At 57.7% G+C, this 19,641-nt stretch overlaps 1 protein-coding gene across 1 annotated transcript in view; it reads left to right on the top strand.

Moving 5' to 3' along the window:
* MYH9 (myosin heavy chain 9) overlaps positions 1-19,641 on the top strand; it is an 86,597-nt gene that overhangs the window by 13,634 nt on the left and 53,322 nt on the right. The window contains exon 2 of the mRNA XM_051845941.2: positions 16,368-16,720. Within this exon, the coding sequence (XP_051701901.2) occupies positions 16,388-16,720 (333 nt within the window). The 5' untranslated portion in view covers positions 16,368-16,387. The remainder of the gene's footprint in view (positions 1-16,367; positions 16,721-19,641) is intronic.

The raw sequence follows: 19,641 nt of genomic DNA, 5'->3' as shown, positions 1-19,641 counted from the left end.
CACAGTTCCACGAGGGTAGCTGTGTTCGTGTTCCTGTGCTGTAGCTGGGAGTGTTGACTCCAGCAGGCACCTAAATGGCCAGCTCCAGGTAGCAAGTGCCACTGAAGATCCTATCCCAGCTCCGAGTTTTCAGGGCACTTATTTTCCATATCTCCTTCCTTGCCTCTCCTGTCTTCTCATTCCACGTCAACCACTTATTAGATGGGAGCTAATTGTGAAACTGGCTTTTGTAGACTTTTGTAACCTTCCAGCAGTGCTGTGGAACCCCAGTGCCCACCTGGCTTAACTGTGCCCGGTGTAAAATCCAGCCCTCCTTGTGCCATGCAAGACCCACCGAGTCGCCAGCAGGCGTGGGGTCTGGTCAGCCTGGTGGCTGTGGGGAGCCTGGGCTTCTATTTTTCTCCCTCAGCCTTCCCATGCCACCCCCGCCTCGCCCACTAGCACGCTGTTCTCAGCTTGCTTTCTGCCCAGAGCCAGGCCTGCGCCCACCACCTGTTTCCTGCCTTTGCCAGGGTGAGGAGGAGGTGGATGTACGCGCCAAGTGCTCATGAAAAATGCCTCATTACACGATTAATTTCTTGCCACTGAGTGGCATGGAATTCACAGGGCCCATGAGCCATGACCTCCCTCCGGCCCTCTGCTCCTTGCCCAGCTCTGTCTGGACTGTCCATCAGAGGGAGAAAAAATAGTGGCCTGGGGGTGAGGCGGAGGCCCGGGGCTGCCTGGGGCCTTGGTGTCCAAAGCAGGACGCTGGGCTGAGGTGCTCCAGGAGGTGGGGCCTTGGGTGTGCAGACCTTGCAGTGTCTTGTGTCTTGACGGGCAATGTTGGGTGGTGGTGGTGGGGGGGTGTCTGTCTATTCTCCTTTAAAACAAGCCGCAGGCTTCAATTATCCTTAGGGTCCCTCCCACCTCCTTGCTTTTGGCTCCCGGACAAGAATCTGAAGAATGTGATCCTCTCTTGGACCTGAGCAGAGACCAGAGGCTGGGGCTGGCTTCACCAGGAAGCCTTTGTTGGTGCTGGGGACTTGGGACATTCCAAATTGGTTGTGGTCAGGAATCAGGATGGACAGAGGACTCCAGGCCCATTAAGTGCCTGGCTGTTGAGTGTGAACCCCAGACAGCTGGGAGGGGCAACGCCCCTCCCCTCACTCCTGTCTTAGAGAATCAGGTTGGAAGTTTAGGAGGGAAGTCTGAGGGTGCAGGAGGGGTTGGATCCCCGATGGGTGGGGGTGGGGTGGGGGTATTCTACAACTTGGTCCTGGCCTGGCTCCCGGGGGTCAGGGGCTGTCACTGCACAGATGCTCCTGCCCTGGACTGCAGCCGATTGCTGGCCACAGCCGCCTGCCCTGGGCTGCGCCCTGCCAGGCCGCAACAGCTCTGTGCTCTTCCCCCTCTGATCAGGCCACTGTTGCTGTCTCCCAGTCCCACTGGGAGCCCCATTGCACGCTGTGTGCATCTGTGTTCCATTGCATCCTTCAAGGCAGTGAAGCAAAGTGGTTAGACACAAAGCCCTCAGCCTCCTGGGGCCCTGCATAAGATGTGCAGGATACAGGCACCAGCCACTACTGCCTGCAAGCCCTCCAGTGAGTCACACAGACATTGTGGGCCTCCGTTTTCTCATTTGCAGAAATGGGACACACGCAGAACCTGCCCAGGGCTGGCGGGGGTGGGTGGGTGTCTGTGTGCAAGCGAGTCCCCTGTGAGAAGCAGTCAGTGTTGGCAGCAGTTAGTTCATTACTTGTTAACCGAATCCTGGGAGGTGGGCTTCATAATTCTCATTTTGCAGGTGAGGAATGGGGAGGTTCTGCATGTTGAAATAACTTACCTACATGTCCTCTGCCAGTGCTCACCCTCAGCTCGGCAGCATCTCAGCCCGCCCTCCTCCCAGCATCCCCAGGCCTTGCAGGTGCACCTCTGTGTGCGCCCAGGTCTCTGAGTCTGAGAGAGGGGTGGAGGCTCAGCCCAGGGCAGGGGCTGTGGCCTGAACCTGGCTACTGCCTGGGGCAGGGTCTGCTGCAGCTTCCTTCCCTCATCGCAGCAGCAGCCTTGGTCGCTTGGAGCCAGACTGTGGCCTGGGCGAAGAGGTGATTCTTGGCGGGTGGTAAAAAAAGCAGTGGCCAGGTTCCTGGTGGACGTGGTGAGGTCAACACTGCTGGCCAGGGCCCTCTGCTCAAGGACAGCAGGGTTGGCTGGCCTTTCTGACAAGGGTGCTGTGCAACCCACTCTGGTCTGGGACCCGTAAGTCAGTCTTCCTATAAAGTGGCAAATAAGTGGATTTTGCCTTCCCTCCATGGTTTGTATGTGCATCCCTTGGCCCTGGGACAGGGGAGGCTCTGGGGTGCTGCTTGTCTACCCCAGTCCCTCCAGAAAGCTTGGCTGTGCCCTCCATGGCCTCTTTGTGCCTAGGGCTGGGGCCGTGCTGGCCTCATTGAGAACAGGACAAGGAGGGGAAATGCAGGGAGATGGGCTGGCACCGCGGCTCACTGGCTAATCCTCCGCCTGCGGCGCCGGCACATCAGGTTCTAGTCCCGGTCGGGGCGCCGGATTCTGTCCCGGTTGCCCCTCTTCCAGGCCAGCCGTCTGCTGTGGCCAGTGAGTGCAGTGGAGGATGGCCCAAGTGCTTGGGCCCTGCACCCCATGGGAGACCAGGAGAAGCACCTGGCTCCTGCCTTTGGATTAGCGCAGCGCGCCAGCCGCAGCGGCCATTGTGGGGTGAACCAACGGCAAAAGGAAGACTCTCTCTCTCACTGTCCACTCTGCCTGTAAAATAATAATAATAATAAGAAAATGCAGGGAGATGAGAAGGTTCAGTTTCGGGCTGCTGCTTCCTGGAGCCCAGAGGAAGTGGCCTTCTCTGTCCTGCATGGCTCTCTGTTGGTCTGTTCTGACCACAGCTCTGCCTCTTTGGAACCCTCCGTGGGAGCCTGAGACCCTGCTTAACCCTTCAGAGGAAGCTAAGGAAGTGTGCCCCTTCAAGGTTTTGTGCACCATGCCTTGGTGGAGGAGAAGGGTAACCCTTTGCCTTGAACTTGTAACCCGGGGCTCCTAAAAGTCCTTGGACTACACCTCAGGGTCTCTCTGAGCCCCCAAAAGCATATGCTAATGGAGTCCTTGGCCACCTGCCTAGAGAGGGAAGCTGCGGGTTTCTTGTCTGTAGTGGATGTGTTTGTATAGCAGACGTGGGGCCCATGGGCCATTACTACCAGGCATGAGAGTAGATTCCCTACAGGATTAGGGCCTCCGGGGTGTGAATGTGTGGAGGGCACCTTCTCTGTCTCATCACTGCTGGGCAGTGGGCTTCTGTTCCATGTGGTGTATTAAGCCCCGCCCCTGCCCCATGTTGGGCAAGTCACTAAGCCTCCCACTTTTTTGCAAGAGGGGGTGGGGACAGCATAAAACTGGCCTCGGCTTTGTCAGCTGGGCAGCTCAGGTGCTGGGAGCACAGGGAGGGGAGTGTGTCTGACCAGCATCAGGTGCTGGGGTTGCTGCACCTGCTCTTTCCTGCCCGAGCTTGGGTCTCCAGAGTTTCTCTTTGGGTTTGGACTTGGCCTAACTGCGACCTTGGGCAAGTCACGAGGCTAGTCTGAGCCTCTGCTGTCTGGTGAAGATTGAGTCCGGTGGGTGTTTTTCAGACTGTCAAACACAGCTTCTTAGTAGGTGGTGGAATTAGTGGGTGGCGACCAGTTTTTCCTTTTTTTTTTTTTTTTTTTTTTAAGAAATGAGACAAAATAGACTGGAATGGAAAATAGTGCATAGCATGTATGTATCATTTCATGATGCTTTTGTCAGACATATTTGTATTTGTGATAAAATGGTTTTAAGTTGAGAGAGAAAATGGTAGAGCCCGCAGGGCGGTGGTCTGAGCTGCTCCCACAGCCCTGACTTGGCATGGCTCCCACCTGCAGGTCCGAGCTGGAGCCCGGGCTCCCGCAGCCCAGCCTGGGAGTGGAGCTCTTGCAAGCTGAGACTCTAACTAAAGTTCTTCACAAAATTCTGGGAAATGAGCTGCATTCCTGGGGTGGAATAAATCATGGCGCGCAGGGCTAGGCAGGATGTGACTTCAAACCCCTGAAGTGGGCTGTGTGGGGCGGCAGCCATGACTGACTCATTGTGAGCTCAGCGGCGACACAGACGGTCTTGAGAGAGGAGGCCAGAGTCGCGGGGCGGGGGGAGGGCCCGCGTGCCCGGGGCGCCACCAAGCACTGCTGTGGCAGCTCGCTTCATCTCACAATGGCCCTGTGAGTTATAGAGAGGGGGCCGGCCGCCAGAGCTGCGGGGGGCTGCACCTCACCCACACACCCAGCACACCCGGCCTGCTGCTGCAGCTGTCACACAGTACCCGGGGTCGTCTCCACTTTACAAGTCGGGAAAAACCAAGGCCGCGGGTCAGCCTGGCGGGTAGTGTCTCCCTGTGGGTCTGGCAGCCGACGTCCAGCCTGCAGGTCTGGTTCTGAGATATCCGGGAAGAGGGGGAATGCATTCACGGATGAGGCCGTTGTTGAGTGACCTTGCGGCCATTTCCGGAAGATTGTTACTGGCCCCTGGCCCGTCACATGTCTTTCAGAAAGATCAGTGTCCATCAGGTGGGGGCAGGGCAGTGACAGTGACCCTGGGCAGCCACTCCGGGCCTTTGCTGCCTGGCCTCATGAGGGAGAGTGGAACCACACGGCAGCCGTACCGGTGTCTGGACAGCGAGATGCAGGACTACTGGCCTTGCCGTCGGGCGCTTCAGGGTGGTTGGCAGAGATTTTATTAGCCTTGATCCTTGGGAAGGCTGGGGCCTCTCCCATTACTTTAATCCACCAGGTGTTGTTCAGCACCTGCTGTAGATCAGGTACTGAGGACCCAGTAGGGACCAGCTTCTAGCCCCGCCCTCGACAGTGGAGGCAGGAAGGCTGTGGGTGGGAGAGGTGGTATGGTTCAGGTGTTTGGGGGGTTATTGAAGTAGCACCCGGAGAATAGCGAGCCGTGCAGGGCTGGTGGATTCTGGGCTGAGAGGTCCTCAAAAGCTGACTCCCTGCTCCCTGGCTGCGCGTCTCAGGAGCAGCGCCGCTCTTCCGCTCGGGAGGCGGCTGTGTAATTAAGTTTCGTGAATATGGTTATTTTTCTGCACGGGGTTTCAGCAGGCTGCATCCCAGGCTCCAGGGAGGAAAAACCGTCCCATCAGCAGAACCTGAGGCTGCAGCCATCTCAGGTTGCCCCTGTGGGCCCGGGAAGCCCCCGCCCGGCTGGGAGGGAGGTGCTGCCCGCAGGGCACGCTTGGTGTGGGGCGGCCTGAAACCTGCCAAGCTGCTCTCCTGTCAGTGTTTTCCAAAGCAGGGTGGGGGAGCAAGTGGAGGGATCCTCTCTGCCCCCCTGCCGCCCCTGCAGTGTAGGAGGGGCCGCCTCCCCCACACCTGAATGACTGGGTTCCTCTTGCCCTGAGTGAAAGCTTATTACTCAGTAGGTGAGGCTTGTGTGATCTCACTACGCAAATATTGAACCAATTAAACGCAAAGCCAGGGTCCAGTGTGGAGGCTTATCTGCAGATCCAGTCCCAGGCCTGCCTGCCGGCCCGGCCTCCAACATTGCCTGTGGGTCCTTCCTGCTTCCGCCTTTCCTCTGAGTTTTGAACACTTGTATTCCTTTCAGATCTCACTGACCAAGGACCCTGCCCACATGGCACCGTGGGCCCAGGCAGCCCTTGAATGAGGGGGCTTGGTGAGGGTGCTCTGCTTTCAGGGGGCTCTGAAGGGCACCCGGAGTGGTTTGGAGGAAGGCAGAGTGTGCAGGGTCTTGGCGGAGGGAGGAGGGTGGGTAATCCACCACTGTAGGGTGGTAGGACAGGCTGCCCGTGAGCTGGGGTGCATCTGTGTTTGGAGGCTGTCCCTGGAGAATCGGGGAGCCGGTGGGAACAGACCCTGGCGGGGGGGGGGTCGACCCTGGAGGCAGAGGGCAGTGGAGCAGGTTGGGAAGGCGGCGGTGAAGGCCATGACAGCAGCTTCTCTCCAGGCCCAGTGGGCCGCCACCCTGGCGTGATTGCCACGGCTGAGTGCGAGCTCTGATTGCCTTCTGCTCTGCCCAATTGCTCACGTTTCTCATTAAGAAGCAGTTTCCGTGCTGAGGGCCCAGAGCCGTGGGTCCGTGGCCCTGAGGCTGGGATGTCTGTGAAGGAGACCCAGCCCGTGTGGCACACGCCGTGTGAGATCTCCACACGGTGGCCCTGAGCTCCAGGGGGGTGTCGCCGCTCCCCTGGGAGGAAAAGGCCGCAGCAGGACGTGGACTCCCAGTACCGCCCCAAGCCAGGCTCTCTGGGGTAGATCAGAGGTGACATCTGTGGCTGCAGCTTTTTCTCTCCTGGGAATTTGCTGTCTCCCTGCTGCTGGTCCCTGGTACTTTCCAGCGGCGGGGGGGGGGGGGGGGGGGGGGTGAGGGAGGGGGTTTGCCCTCCCCCCAAGCTCCCCAGTGGAGGTCAAGGACAGTGATCTCTTTAAAATACAAATCCGGTGATGTCACCCTTTGCCTGCTCCTATCTCCAGAATAAAGTCCACATTCCTAATTGCTGATAAGATCCTGGGTAAACTGCCCCTGTGAAGCCCCCAGCCTGGTTTCAAAGCTCCTCCCTCCCCCCCATCTAACAGTAGGGAATGTATGCAAAACCTCCAGTGTCTTGGAAAAGATTTTCTTTCTTTTTTTTTTTTTTTTTTTTTTTTTTTTTTTTTTTTTTTTTGACAGGCAGAGTTAGTGAGAGAGAGAGAGAGAGATCCTCCCTCCATTCCTCCATTGGGTCACCACCCAAATGGCCGCTGCGGCCATTGCACCATGCTGAGCCAAAGCCAGGAGCCAGGTGCTTCTCCTGGTCTCCCATGGGGTGCAGGGCCCAAGCACTTGGGCCATCCTCCACTGCCTTCCTGGGCCACAGCAGAGAGCTGGACTGGAAGAGGAGCGACCCGGACAGAATCCGGCGCCCCAACTGGGACTAGAACCCGGTGTGCCAGCGCCGCAGGCAGAGGATTAGCCTAGTGAGCCGTGGCGCTGGCCTGAAAAGATTTCTTTGATTGACAAATAAAACTTGTATGTGTTAGTTGGGTCCAAAATGCTGTTTTGAAGTAAGTGCTGGTGTAATTTTTGACGGCCTGGGCTGCGTTGGCAAAGTGCAAGTGGCCACAGGCCTGTGCAGTCAGGCAGATGCCAACACCGTGGTGTTCCCAGGCTCTCTCCCCAAGCCCCTCTGGGTGCAGCAGTGGAGAAGGGCAGGGCTGGGGGCGGCTGTGGGGCTCTGGGGCTAAATTCCTCCTCTGGCTCTCTTATCTGCGCAGCATCGCACAGGCCTGGGTTGGAATCCTGCTAATGGAAACAAGCCCCAGCTTCTACTGTAAGCAAACAACATTCCTGAGGGGGGGGAGGGGCCCTTCCACAGCCCTCCAGGTCCTACAGCTTCTGCCTTCTGGGTCCTGGGCAGCCGGAAGGAGCTGCCCCCAGCCATCTTTTCCTAACCCGGGGAGAATGGGCACGTGGGAGGCGCTGCTGTAGGCTTGGTCCTGGGAGGCAGAGGGGCCACTTTGCTGACCCTGCCATGAGCTGTTCTCGTGGCCCTCGCGTTGCTGCAGATACGCTGCTGTGGTGTTTGAGGCCTCGTGGCAGCCACACTGTGAGGGGGCCCCTTGCAGGTGGAAACAGGCAGAGGTGCCCGGCTGCTCAGCGCCGCACCAGACTCGAACCCAGCTCCCCTGCTGCCGGCCTCTTCCACATCCCACCAGCCCGGCATTTCCCACGCCAGCACTGAGAAGTCGTCAGGTGCAGTTGAGCGCATTGCTCTTCCTGCAGGCTTCTCAGAACCTCTTGTGTGCATCCGGACTGCGGGAGAGCCTCGCAGCCTCCCTTGGTCATGGGAAGCTCTTGCAAAGTCACCAGGAGTCACTGGACTGGACCATGTTGTCGTCTGTGGACAAGTGGAACCTGGACAAGGAGTCACCCAACCTCTGAGTCAGGCCCCAACCGTGGGCCATTCCATCCAGTCATGGTGTGTTACAAGTTCTTGTCTTGGGACTGCAGCACCAGTACCCCACACGGAATGCTTCTGTCTGGGTTTTGCGTTGGTGCCAGAGGTTGGGGGCTCCTGTACTTGGTGGGTGGACAGTGACAGATGCTCCAGGTGGACCCACACTTGCTCATGGTGTCCCCAAGGCGAGCAGAGGTCACACCCTCGGAGCCCTGTCAGGAATGCTGACCTGACAGCAGATGTGTCTCCACCTTGCCTAATCAGGAAATGCTAGAAGGTTCCAGAAAACTAAGATGGCCCAACCTTGTGCAAATCTTCTTGGGGACCCATAAATCATCTCCATACTAGATCGAAAGCTCCAATCATGTTTTCTTTCCCTTTCTGTTTTGAGGAACAAAAGTTAGTGCATCGATGGCTTGGCTTTGGGGACCCTCGTGCGTGCTTTCAGTCTGAGCCCCTTTTTCCTGTGGCTCTGACTCGGGCCCTCTTGGCACGGCCCGAGAGGGTTTCCAGCCTCTGAGAGATCATCCTCACTGTCTTCCTCGTTGCCCTGAACTTCATTCATCCAGGAAACCGGAGCACCTGCTCTGGGTCAGACGTTTGACGTGGAGATGGAAGTGACTGTCCCCGTCCTCAGCTGAGGCGGCCAGTGGGATCCGGCTGCTTGCCCACCGCAGTGGAGAGGGGTTCCGAAGCAAGGGGGCGGGGGGCGCACTGGGGAGGCCTCACCGAGTGGAACATTGGAGTGGATCTCTGAGCGGGTTCCTGGTACGGAGGGCACGGCGTCTCCACAGACCTGCAGGGGCGAGCAGAGTGGGAAGTGAGAGACCCCTGTGAGGAGGAGTTGGGGAGGGAGGGGGAGATGAGTGACTGGCTCACAGACTTGCTGCCGCACAAGGTGATTAGATTTTATCCTGATGGTGTGGAGCCGCCGGGCCTATGAGATTGGCCCAGAAATACCCATAAAATGGCAGATAAGGCATGATAGGGCCGGTGGGTCACCCTAAAGGCTGCGGGAGGGCAGATTTGAAGGAGTTCTGTAGAAGAGGCAGGGAGGCCATGGGAGGTGGTTGTCCCAGTCCGGGAAGCTGGGGGGTGGGGCGCAGCCTGGACTGGGCAGGGGTCTGGAGGTAGCAGTGCTGATGCACCAGGCAGGCATTGATGGCCGCTGTCGGGGTGGCCAGAGGGACTGTTCCCCCTGGCATGGAGACCCAGAGAGGGTGCTTAAGCGTATTGGTGATGGCATGGGAGGGGGCTGTGGGCAGAAGTATTCCCCGGGATGGCTCAGTGGTGGAAGCCTTCGACTCCTGGGTCTGCCCCAAACTGTTCAGTAATAGCTTTGGATGGCGTCTCCAGGATGGGGTGAGCTGGCATAGCCATAGGAGCAAGCCTTGCCCCAAAAGGTGGCTGCCACCTGTCTCCCGATAATCACCTGGACCATGTGACACGGGTGAGCTTTGCTTGTGAGTCAGGGGCTGTGTTGGAGGTTCTGGGCATCATACCTGTGCAGTCACAGCCGTCTCTCTTGTCTGATTGGTTTTTAAATTGTGTAGCTTAAAGTCCACACAGTGTAGCTAGTGACTCCAGGTCAGACCCCTTAAAGACAGTGTGTTAGAAGGGACAGTCCTCCTTGGTGGCAGTGCCTTCCATAGCGGTCACTGTTGGCGTGCTGAGGACTCTGCACTTCACAGCTGGGGGAAGATTGACTGAGAAGAGATTGGACTTTACCTTGCAGGACTTGGTCATCTGGGCCCCTTAAACCAGGGGTCTCAGCCTGGGCAGTGGCTTGTCACAGCTGGAGATGGGGACCCTGGCGTCTGGTGGGGAGGCCCGGATGCTGCTTCCTGCTGTGCACGGGACAGCCTGCGACACAGAGTTGTGCGGCGGGTGCTGAGTGGGGAAACTGCCTGCACAGATCACATCACTCTGTCGTCAGTGAGCCACTGCACCCCCTTTCTGTTGGTTGGCGCTGGCTCTTCCCCCCTAGCCTGGAATACTTTCCTGTCATGTCTTCCCCTCACCCATCAGTCTTCTGTAGAGGAGGCAGGGAGGCCATGGGGAGGCGGGGCCCATCCTCCAGGGCCCTGCGTGAGCATCACAGCCATGATGCTCCCTGGAGCTTCCTGCCCCTTCCTCTTTGTTCCTACAGCAGGTTGCTCATTCCTCCCCTCTCACTCCTCCCTGAGGCTTCTATCAGGGCTGGTGTTCCATAGTGACAGGTGTCCTGTCTTAGGGGTGGGTTTAAGGGTATACAGATGTTGCAGGTAGATAGCCCTGGGGGATAGGGTAGGCAGCAGGAAGTATCTGCATTTACAGTTGAGGCCAGAGAGCTGCAGGGGCCCAAGGTCGCACAGCACGTGATTACGGCTGTCGTCATGGGGCAGATCTGTCTGATGGGCGTCTGCCGGGTGTTGACTGTCAGAAGAAAACCAAAGGGGCCGGCGCTGTGGCCTAGTGGGTAAAGCCACTGCCTGCGGCACCAGCGTCCTGTATGAGTTCGAGTGCTGGCCGCTCCACTCCCTGCTCTCTGTTGATGCACCTGGGAAAGCAGCAAAAGATGGGCCAAGTGCTTGGGCCTCTGCACGCACGTGGGAGACCTGGAAGAAGCTCCTGGCTTCAGATCTGCCCAGCTCTGGCCATTGTGGGCATTTGGGGAATGAACCAGCAGATGGAAGATCTCTCTGCTTCTCTCCCTCTCTTTCTTTCTCTGTAACTCTGACTTTCAAATAAATAAATAAATCTTAAAGAAGAAGAAAAGAAAACCAAAACTTGCTTTTTGCCTGCCTGCCTTTTCTTTACTACATTGTCCAGATTGACACTTAACTGTGTGTGTGTGCGTGTGCGTGTGTGTGTGCACACGCATGCACAGCCCTCAGTATGTTAGTTGAATGAAAAAGTGAATGTAATGGGTTTGAAAGTTTCTAAATGGTTATCAGCTGCTTTCCAGGAGCCTTTTTAGCCATGGGCTTCAGGCATGTTGGTGATTTTGTTAAACTCAAAACCAGCAGCCATAGGGAGAAAGAGAAAGGACGTGTTCATCTGTGTTCCCTGGGCTAGGGTTGGGGACGCAGAACCAAAGACAGAGGGGCTGCTCCGTGATTCAGCTGGAGGTGGGTTTCCAGTTTCCTGGAGCGTTTCTGAGCCGGATCCTCGGTGTGCCCAGGCCATGGGGTATTGGTTTGCCTGACTCCTGGTAGACCAGGTAGAGGACTCAGATGGCTGGCCCAAGGTTGCCCCGCCCCCTTCTTCCTCTGGGCTCCAGTGATTGAGGTTGAAAGTTGGAGTCCCTTGTGTGGCCAGCCCGAGGAGGTGGCATTTGCTTTCACACCTTGGTCAATGTCTGTTTAACCAGGGGGTATTGGTTTGTTTCCTTCCCAGAGCCCTGGGGGCCTTGCCAGGGAGGCATGGAAGCAGGAACTGAGCAGTGTGTCCAGGGTTCCCGGTCCCAGTCTGAAGCTGGGTTCTGTGGCCTCTCCGAGCTCCCTGTCCCTCACATGTACGTGGGTGTGATGACACACTCCCGCGGGGGCACAGCGTAGCCCTAACTCACAGGCCCTTGGTGTGCAGCAGCCGCCTGATGACTTGGGAGCTCCCGGCCTAGATCTGGGCCCAGGGAAGGCACCGGGCAGTGCTGCCGTCCAGGAAGAGCCGCTCCTGACATCGTGGCTGCTGGCTCGGCTCGGCTCGGCTTGGTAGAGCAAGGTGCTCGCAGCTTGGCTTCCAGATCAACACAAGTAGAAAGACACAGGCGAAGGGAGGGAGAGGGTTCTTTAGGAAAATGAGGCGGAGTAAAAGGTCCAAATGGATGTTTGGGGGGAAGGGGAGAAGGCAGATACTCAAGGAATTTCATTTTGGGTCGAAAGGAGAGGTTTTTGGTCAACCTATTTATTTTCAGTTTCATCATTTCCTGAGAGTCCTAATTTAGCTTCTGGTTGTGTCCTGCTCGAATATGGCCTAAAAAGGCAACTGCTGGGGTTTCTGGAGTTGGACTGGCACCCGCAGGAAGCACGTGGAAGGCGCTGGGGACGCCTCAGCCTCACTGGTCTCCAGTGGCCTCTTGCCGCCTCCTTAACTCCTTGTGTGCCTGCTGGTTCCTGCCGACGCTCTGTAGCCACAGAGATTTGCTCCCGCGAGCAGTTCTGCTCGCCGCGGACGATGCTGGCGGGGTTGTTCTCACATAAACGCTCTGCTACCATGGCACGCTGAATCAGCCCTTTTGGAAAAGAACTTAACAATGCGTGTTGGGGACATAAAAATGCTCAGATGGGACGGCAGTGCGCCTCGCAGCTAAGTTGCCAGTGTTCCACATGGGGTGCTGGGGTGATACCCGGCTTTGGCTGCCGACTCCAGCCTCCTGCTCAGGCAGACCCTGGGAGGCGGGCTCGAGTAACTGGACCCCTGCCACCTACGTGGGAGACCTGGATTGAGTTTCTGGCTCCCAGCTTCTGTCTTGGCCATTGCAGCAATCTGGGGCCTGAACAGCCCATAGGAGTTTGCTTTGCCTCTTGAATAAATAAATTTTCAAAAAATGTTCCATTGCTCCAGTAACTCCACATCTGCAAATTTATCTTAAGGTAGTACGCTAGATACGGGAGGGGGGCCTTATAAGTGGTAATTAAAAAAAAAAAATCCCACTTTGGAATATTATGCAGCCGTTGAAGTGGTCAACGCTGAGGCCTCCCTCCTCTGGCTGTGCGACCCAGTGGAGTTCCTTTCCTGTCAGGGCCGCCGCAACTCCACCTGCCAGTGCAGCGTTTGGGTGGAAATGGTCCATGAGCAGGTTCCAGCACCTGGGGGAACGGTCAGAGTTGGTAGGGAAAACACAAGATAGGAAACCTTGTCCTGTGCCTGTGATAATAAATGCAAGTGTTGCATGGACCAGGACACTAAGAAGGGACCACTACAAAGAAAACTGATTAGGGGTAGGGTGGTGGCAGGGATTGGCTCAGGAATTTGGGGGATGCTTTTCTGTCAGTTCTGAAAAGCTTTTGATGGGGTGCACTTGAGAAAAGCTTCAGAGAGGCTGTTGAGCACAGTCGCAGGTCAGGCTGGGAAGAGTGGCCAGACGCTGGCCGCTGTCTCCCTGGCCCCGTCTCCAGTTCCCCTCACTCGGTTGGTAGCAGCCCTCGACCATCCCCAGTGCATAAATGGTGTATGCAGGGTACGGATTATGGAGAAGGCTTTTCATCCACCTGCATCTTGGAGAGGTAGCACGAACCTGCCTGGGCACACACAGGTCAGTCGCCTCTTTCCCTGACACCTGTGGGAACAGAAAGCCGCGTGGCCCCCGACTTACTGAATGTAGGTGTTCCTTCCAGGCAGGCGATGAAGGGGACCTTTCATAGGAGCTCTATTGTTTATCACGACCTCTGCAACCCTCCCAACCGGTCTAACCCATGTATTGATCTTGGCACTGTTACTCACCCACGTCATTGCAGCAGAAACCAAAGCTCTGTCCTTGGGCCTGCCAAGCAAGGCCTGGCTTCGTTTAATGAAAAATTCTGCTGGGAGGGGCAGCCTTCTGTGTTGGGTCAGCCCAAGGGAATGCACCGTAGCCCATGCTCCGACAGGAGGTGTGGCTCAGTCTCTGGGCCTCTGTTAGCCTTCAGGAGTGGACAGTGCTGGCCTGTGGCTGTCCTCTGCTCTGTCACCAAGGCCGGAAGGCGTGGCAGGGAGCCGAGGGCCGTGGGCTTTGTGGATTCTTGCCCTGCTGGTTGCTCTGGTATGTGTGACCACAGTGAAAGGGCTGAGCAGCTTACCCAGATCCCAGGATAGGCCTGGGGCCCAGCACCTGCCGCGTGCGGGAGCCTGTGGGCTGCTAGAAGCCAGGCTTCCACGGGTTCTTTGCTTTGGTGTTGCTGGGATAAAGTGGAGCTTACGGGGGCCATGGCTGCTGGGCTGCTCACCGGCTGCTGACAGTGGCTGGCCAAGGCAGTAAGAACACCCAAGTCATAGTGCACTCTGTTTCTTGACAAGCCGCATGGTGTCCACACGGGGGAGGATCGCCGTCGGCCTCCCTGCCTGTCTGATCACATCAGTAAATATTTGTCAAATGCTGTGGAATGCTGCCTTGTCCACCCTCTGTGTCACACTTAGCTGACTAGCAGTTCAGCCCAGCCAGACTCCTGCAGGAGCATGGGCACAAGTGGCCAGGCAGCTCTGGGTCAGAATCTCACTCCATCATGGAGCTGGGCCACTCTGGGCAAGCAGCTCGCCTTCTCTGAGCCTGTCTTTTCCCTTCAAACTGGGGACAGAAGAGCCCTTTTGCAGGTGAGGTGGGGAATGAACTGAGCTCGCCGTTGGCCTGTAGGGGCTGAGTAGCCGTCTCTTTCCACCTTCTCCTGGCTGGGGTCTCGCGAAGGGCAGCGTGTGCTCGGTGTCTTTGCTGGCAGGGTGGTCAGTGACTGCCCTAGCAGCAGACTCTGGGTTTTGCAGGGTGGGGTTCAAGTGAAGCTCCCTCTATGTTGATGGGGAGTAGTCTTACCTTCGTGGCTTTGAGAACCAAGCAGCATGCGAGACCCTGTGCTCTGTGATCATTTCAAGTTCACGGGCAGGGCAGGGACATGATGAGGGGGGACACCGGGCAGACCGACTAGTCAGATGCGCAGCAGGGAGGCAGAGATGGCTGGCATTTACTCTGGCACAGGGAAGTCCTGGTTGGGTTTGCCTGGCTGGGCTGGCTGGTGTGGGTGTAGTGGCAGCTGAAGAAGCTGGCCGTGCCGCAGCCCCGCTCTTGTGTAGACCCTAGAACCACAGGAAAGATGAGGACTAACCAGGCTCTTGGGGGCGGCCTTGGAGGGGCGGGGTGGCCTCTGGTCCCCTGCAGGAGGCAGCAGGGTTTGCTTGTGCTGGGACTGTAAACAAAGCCACCAGCTGGGGGAGCCGCTGAGCCTGCCCTTGGACTTGTCTTGAGCCGCAGGTTTCCTGGAAAACAGCCCCTCCTGGAGTGGGTCCAGGGCAGCCCCCAGTCTTGATCTGGAAACCATTTAAGGAGCCCAGATAAGAAGGCCTGGAAGCCCAGGCTTTTTCCTTTGTTCTTTCCCTCCCAGGCCCCCAGCTCCAAGCAGTTGGTCCTGGTCCCTCTTGGAATCTGGAAGTCTAAGAGCCAAGTGCCTCTGGGTTTAGATCTTGGCCCTCCTGGATTTTTGGGAGGGTGGGGAGTGGACTTGGTCTCCCAGAGGGAAAAGCCTTCTGTGCCTGGAGCTGGGCACTGGACTTCTGGTGGCCGTGGGCTGTGTGTCTTTGACCAGTGTTTCCTGCTTTGGGTTCACCCAAGGAACAGTCCTCCCTGCTGACCCGGCCTACGCCTTTAAGCAGGGCTAACTCCCCAGTTAGCTGTGGGAGGGCCACAGGAATAGGAGGACTCGAGTCCCTGGGAGATCCTGGAAGCTTCTGTCTCTGTCTGTGAAACGGGGATGATGATAAGGCCTCCCCGAGCTCAGAGGTTTGACGGAGATCTTTTGAGATGGTGAGACGCGTGTGACTGTGTCGTGAGCTATAAAACCACATGGATGTAAGGGACTGTTATGTCATCATCTCTGTCTTACAGATGAATTTTCAAAACAAACAAACAGGCCCCAGAGTGGCGAGGGTGGCCCTTCTACCTTAGTGCTCCTGAGAGGAGGCGCGGTTGTTCTCTGTGATGCTTCCCGGAGCCCGGCTTCTTTTCCTCTCGCCTTATTTCTTTGGGCTGCGTTCTCGAGATGGAACTAAAATCAGGAGCACAGAGAGTGGTGTTGTTTTCAGCTCTTGCCTTTGTTGACTCTAAAGAAAGAAAAAGGTTTTTAAACCGGAAACTTGGCCCGTGTGTGGGAAGTAGTACTTTGGTGGCTAACTAGAAACCCATTTTGTTGGAGGCCCTCCTAACCTGTGTGGTCTGCCTTCTCCGGGGCATGGTTGTCTGTCTGTGAGACTGACTGGGTGCATCAGTCTTGTTCGTGGATTCGTTTGGTTGTGCATTGACCCTAGGACGATAGCACTCAATGTTCATTTCTCACAAAATCCCTGCTATTAATTTGTTCTCAGTGATCTACGTCTTTCTCATGAAGAAATTCCGGCAAATGGCGCCTGGTTATGTGGCGCTTGACGGCATTGTGATTCTGTAGAGTTCGCAAAGAGAAGAGTGGGGGTGCGCCGTCCTGCGTGGCTGACCCGCGCCTGTGTGTCGCTTGGTGACGAGTTGCCTTCTGAGAAATGCATCATTAGGCAATGTCGCCATTGAGTGAGCATCGTAGCGTGTGTGTCCACGGACCCAGGGAGCCAGGGCCTCACTAGGTGGCCTCCAGGCACCGGAGCTCCGTCGTACATCCCTGATTGGCTGCAGCCTCGTTCTGTGGCATATGGCGGGAGCTGTGGCTAATGTTTTGCTCTTTTTCCTCCCTTTTAGGTCCTGGCTGTTAAGTCACCATGGCACAGCAAGCTGCTGATAAGTATCTCTACGTGGACAAAAACTTCATCAATAACCCACTGGCCCAGGCCGACTGGGCTGCCAAGAAGTTGGTATGGGTGCCTTCCGACAAGAGCGGCTTCGAGCCGGCCAGCCTCAAGGAGGAGGTGGGCGAGGAGGCCATCGTGGAGCTGGTGGAGAACGGGAAGAAGGTGAAAGTGAACAAGGACGACATCCAGAAGATGAACCCGCCCAAGTTCTCCAAGGTGGAGGACATGGCCGAGCTCACGTGCCTCAACGAAGCGTCGGTGCTGCACAACCTCAAGGAGCGCTACTACTCAGGGCTCATCTACGTAAGTGGCCTGGGTGCCCGGGGGGCTGGGGGGCCGGCCCTCCCGCCACTGAGATACCCGTGCCCTGGGCTGTGGCCGAGAAGGGGCCCTGAGGATTGGTGGGCTCGAGACGCCTAGCTTTGGCATCTGAGTGGCCTACGGCAGCGTTCTCATAGCGTTACTTTATCCTGTGCAGTCAAGGGCACAGGGAGGCAGCCTGCGGTAGACCAGATGGCGGGAGGAGAACACTGTGTTTGGGGGTGCCCTGGCCTTGGTCCCCCTGGTGGAATAAGATAACTAGGTTCAGGTCTGTGTGGTAAATTCCTTCCAGATCTGGGGGCGCCGTCTCCTGGTTTCCCCCTCATTCCTGCTGCACCATCTGGTTCCCTGCCTACCCACCGTTCAGCCCGGTCTCCTTGGTGTCGCTGCCTCCTCATTCTTTCTAGAGGCATAAAGAACGTTTGTCTGGTTGGGTCCCTGGTACTCAAGAAGAAGGTTGAATAGGGAGCCCCTCCGACACGTAGCCCGGCACCCACTGGGCTGGGCACAGGTGATGCGTGTTTGGTGAAGGCCGGCACCCACTGGGCTGGGCACAGGTGATGCGTGTTTGGTGAAGGCCCAGGGTCGGCAGTGCAAAGGCCCAGACGGGCCACGGATCGGGAGTGGTCTTCGCTGCGTCCTCCCGCAGGGCTGCTTTTGCAGGGAGACAGCACCTCACCGAGGTAGAAGATGGAGATGACCATCTGCCCACCCCCTGGGGACAGGCGCAGCTCTTCTGGCCCTGGCGCCACCCAGTCCTTTCTAGCGCCAATCCCAAGTTCCTCTCTTCAGTGCAGAGGTGTTTCCTCCTGGCTTTGTCCCCAGTGGGGAGCAGACGTCTGCTCTTTCTTACCTGTGCTCCGGAGCTGTCCTGGTCTTGTCGGGCTGAACAGGGCAGTTATCAGAGTGCTTTTCAACGGGAAGGGAAGGCACATGTGATGGGCACAGCCCTCTCAGCTTACGGGTGGGGAAACCAGGTGCCAGGCCAGGGGCTTTGCGTGACTGAAGGAGCCTCCCCTCAGCCTGCTGCCGGGGCAGCGAGCGGCTCCCAGGGGGTCGGCCGTGTCAGCTCCCGTGTGATTTCAGAGCCTTGAGCACGTTTGTACAAGGTGCTGTCCCTGCCCCACCGCGCTGGGCTTTCTCGGCGCCCTTTGGGGTGCAGAACCCCTGGCTGAGCCGTGGCCATCTGGACTGCCCGGAGCCCTGACCTGCCAGACCGTCCGCAAGGACTGCATTCCCTTGCTAACCGCTAACAGTCCAGAAATGCTGGTGGGGGGGGTGACCACCCTCGGAGGACGCGCGTGAAGTGGATGCACGGATTCGTCTCCTTGGAAAAACCCTGCTTAATGGCCCAGCTGAGCCCGGCTTTCTGCCGTGGCAGGTGAGAAGCATTGAGACCCAGAGACAGCAGGAGACTCACGTGAGGTCACAGCCAGGGGTTGGCAGGGCAGAGACCGGAACTGGAGCTTGCTGGCTCTCAGCCCGCTGATCTCTCATCTGCTCGGTAACGCAGAGTGCCCAGGCCAGGGGAGCTGGAGCCTCTGGGACCTGGTTCAGGACCCGGCCCTGTCCCGTACTGCCCATGTGACACGGCTGCGTGGGCCCTCACTTCCTTGTCTATGAGAACTCCACACAGAATTCTACAGCAGCCGGCCCAGTGCAGGGCCTGCGCAGTCGGGGCTACCACCATTCGTTCTAAGTGAAGGTGGCTCCTCCTGTTTAGCTAGGATCCCGTTTGGGATTCCCTGGGGGATGACACAAGCCAGGAGCCTGGGCCTACAGCAGCTGATGGCCCCCGCCTTTCCCCGCCCGCCGAGCGGTCCTGGTTACTAATGTGCAGGGTCGGTGTTCGCGCTACTGCTTCGCTCCGTGAGCAGCACGCGTGGGTTTTCCTCTGGAAGCGCACGTGGTGGCCAGGAGCAGAACTTTTCCCCGGGCTCTCAGGCTGGAGGCGAGAACTCAGTTTTGCAGCTTTGCCGTCACCTCCTGGGTGCGGTTCCTCCGTCTCACGCTGGTCTTCCCTAAGCGTCAGTGCTAGAGGGGAAGTTAGTGGTCTCCGCCACTGTTCCGTGGAGACCCCGGCAGGTGTAGAGCTGGGGGTGGGGATCAAAGCCACTTGACGGGGCCGCCTGGGTGGGGGGTGCCGCCTTCTTCCCGGGCCAGCTCTCTACCGCAAGCCTGCAAGGCGGGAGCCTTTGAGCCGCGTGTTTGCCAGCCTCGTGGGCGGCGTGGCTAATTCCGCGCCACAGCTGCTCTGTCTTTTTCTTCAGGGGGTGAGCTCCCCTGGGTGGGGGAGCGGTTGGGCACAAAGAGCCTCTGTGGCCTGTGAATGGAGCGGCTCCCTGGCGTGGCTGTGTGGGAGCGAAGCCGCTTGCTCAGTGTCTGCGCCCCCGTCAGCTCACAGCGCCTCGCGTCCCTCCCACCTGAGCTGCGGCGCTCATTCCGCAGGGCTCAGTCTGATCATCTCCAGCGACTTTACGGGATTAGCCCGGGGAACCTGGAGCCCCTGTAGACCCCTTCACGGGACCCTCTGCCCAGCCAGCTGTCCGAAAGGCTTGTCTGATGCCCCCCGTCCCCCGCTGCCCTAGCTCCCAGCTGTTCTCCAACATCTGGCTCTGTGGCACTCCCTACATGTGACCACGTGTCCTCGGCTTTATTCCTAGGACTGGATTTCCTAGAGTGTGGGTTTCTCAAAGCCCGGGAACAAAGCTTGTTTGTTTCCGAGCTCCTGGGATGACCTCGCTGCTCCCCGGCCTTCTGTCTTGTCCCCACGCAGGGGGAGACCAGAGGAGGCTTCTCTCACCCCCTGCTTCCCGTAATCCCTAAGCCTGCAGGTGGCCAATTACTGCCTTTGGTCTTCTTTGCTTCAGAGCTTTGCTGGTCCCTGTGACAAGAGTGGTTGA

This window comes from Oryctolagus cuniculus, chromosome 11, assembly GCF_964237555.1.
Source record: "Oryctolagus cuniculus chromosome 11, mOryCun1.1, whole genome shotgun sequence".
NCBI lineage: Eukaryota > Metazoa > Chordata > Mammalia > Lagomorpha > Leporidae > Oryctolagus > Oryctolagus cuniculus.
The sequence above is the reverse complement of the archived record's forward strand: the minus strand, read 5'-3'. Positions and strand labels throughout refer to the sequence as shown.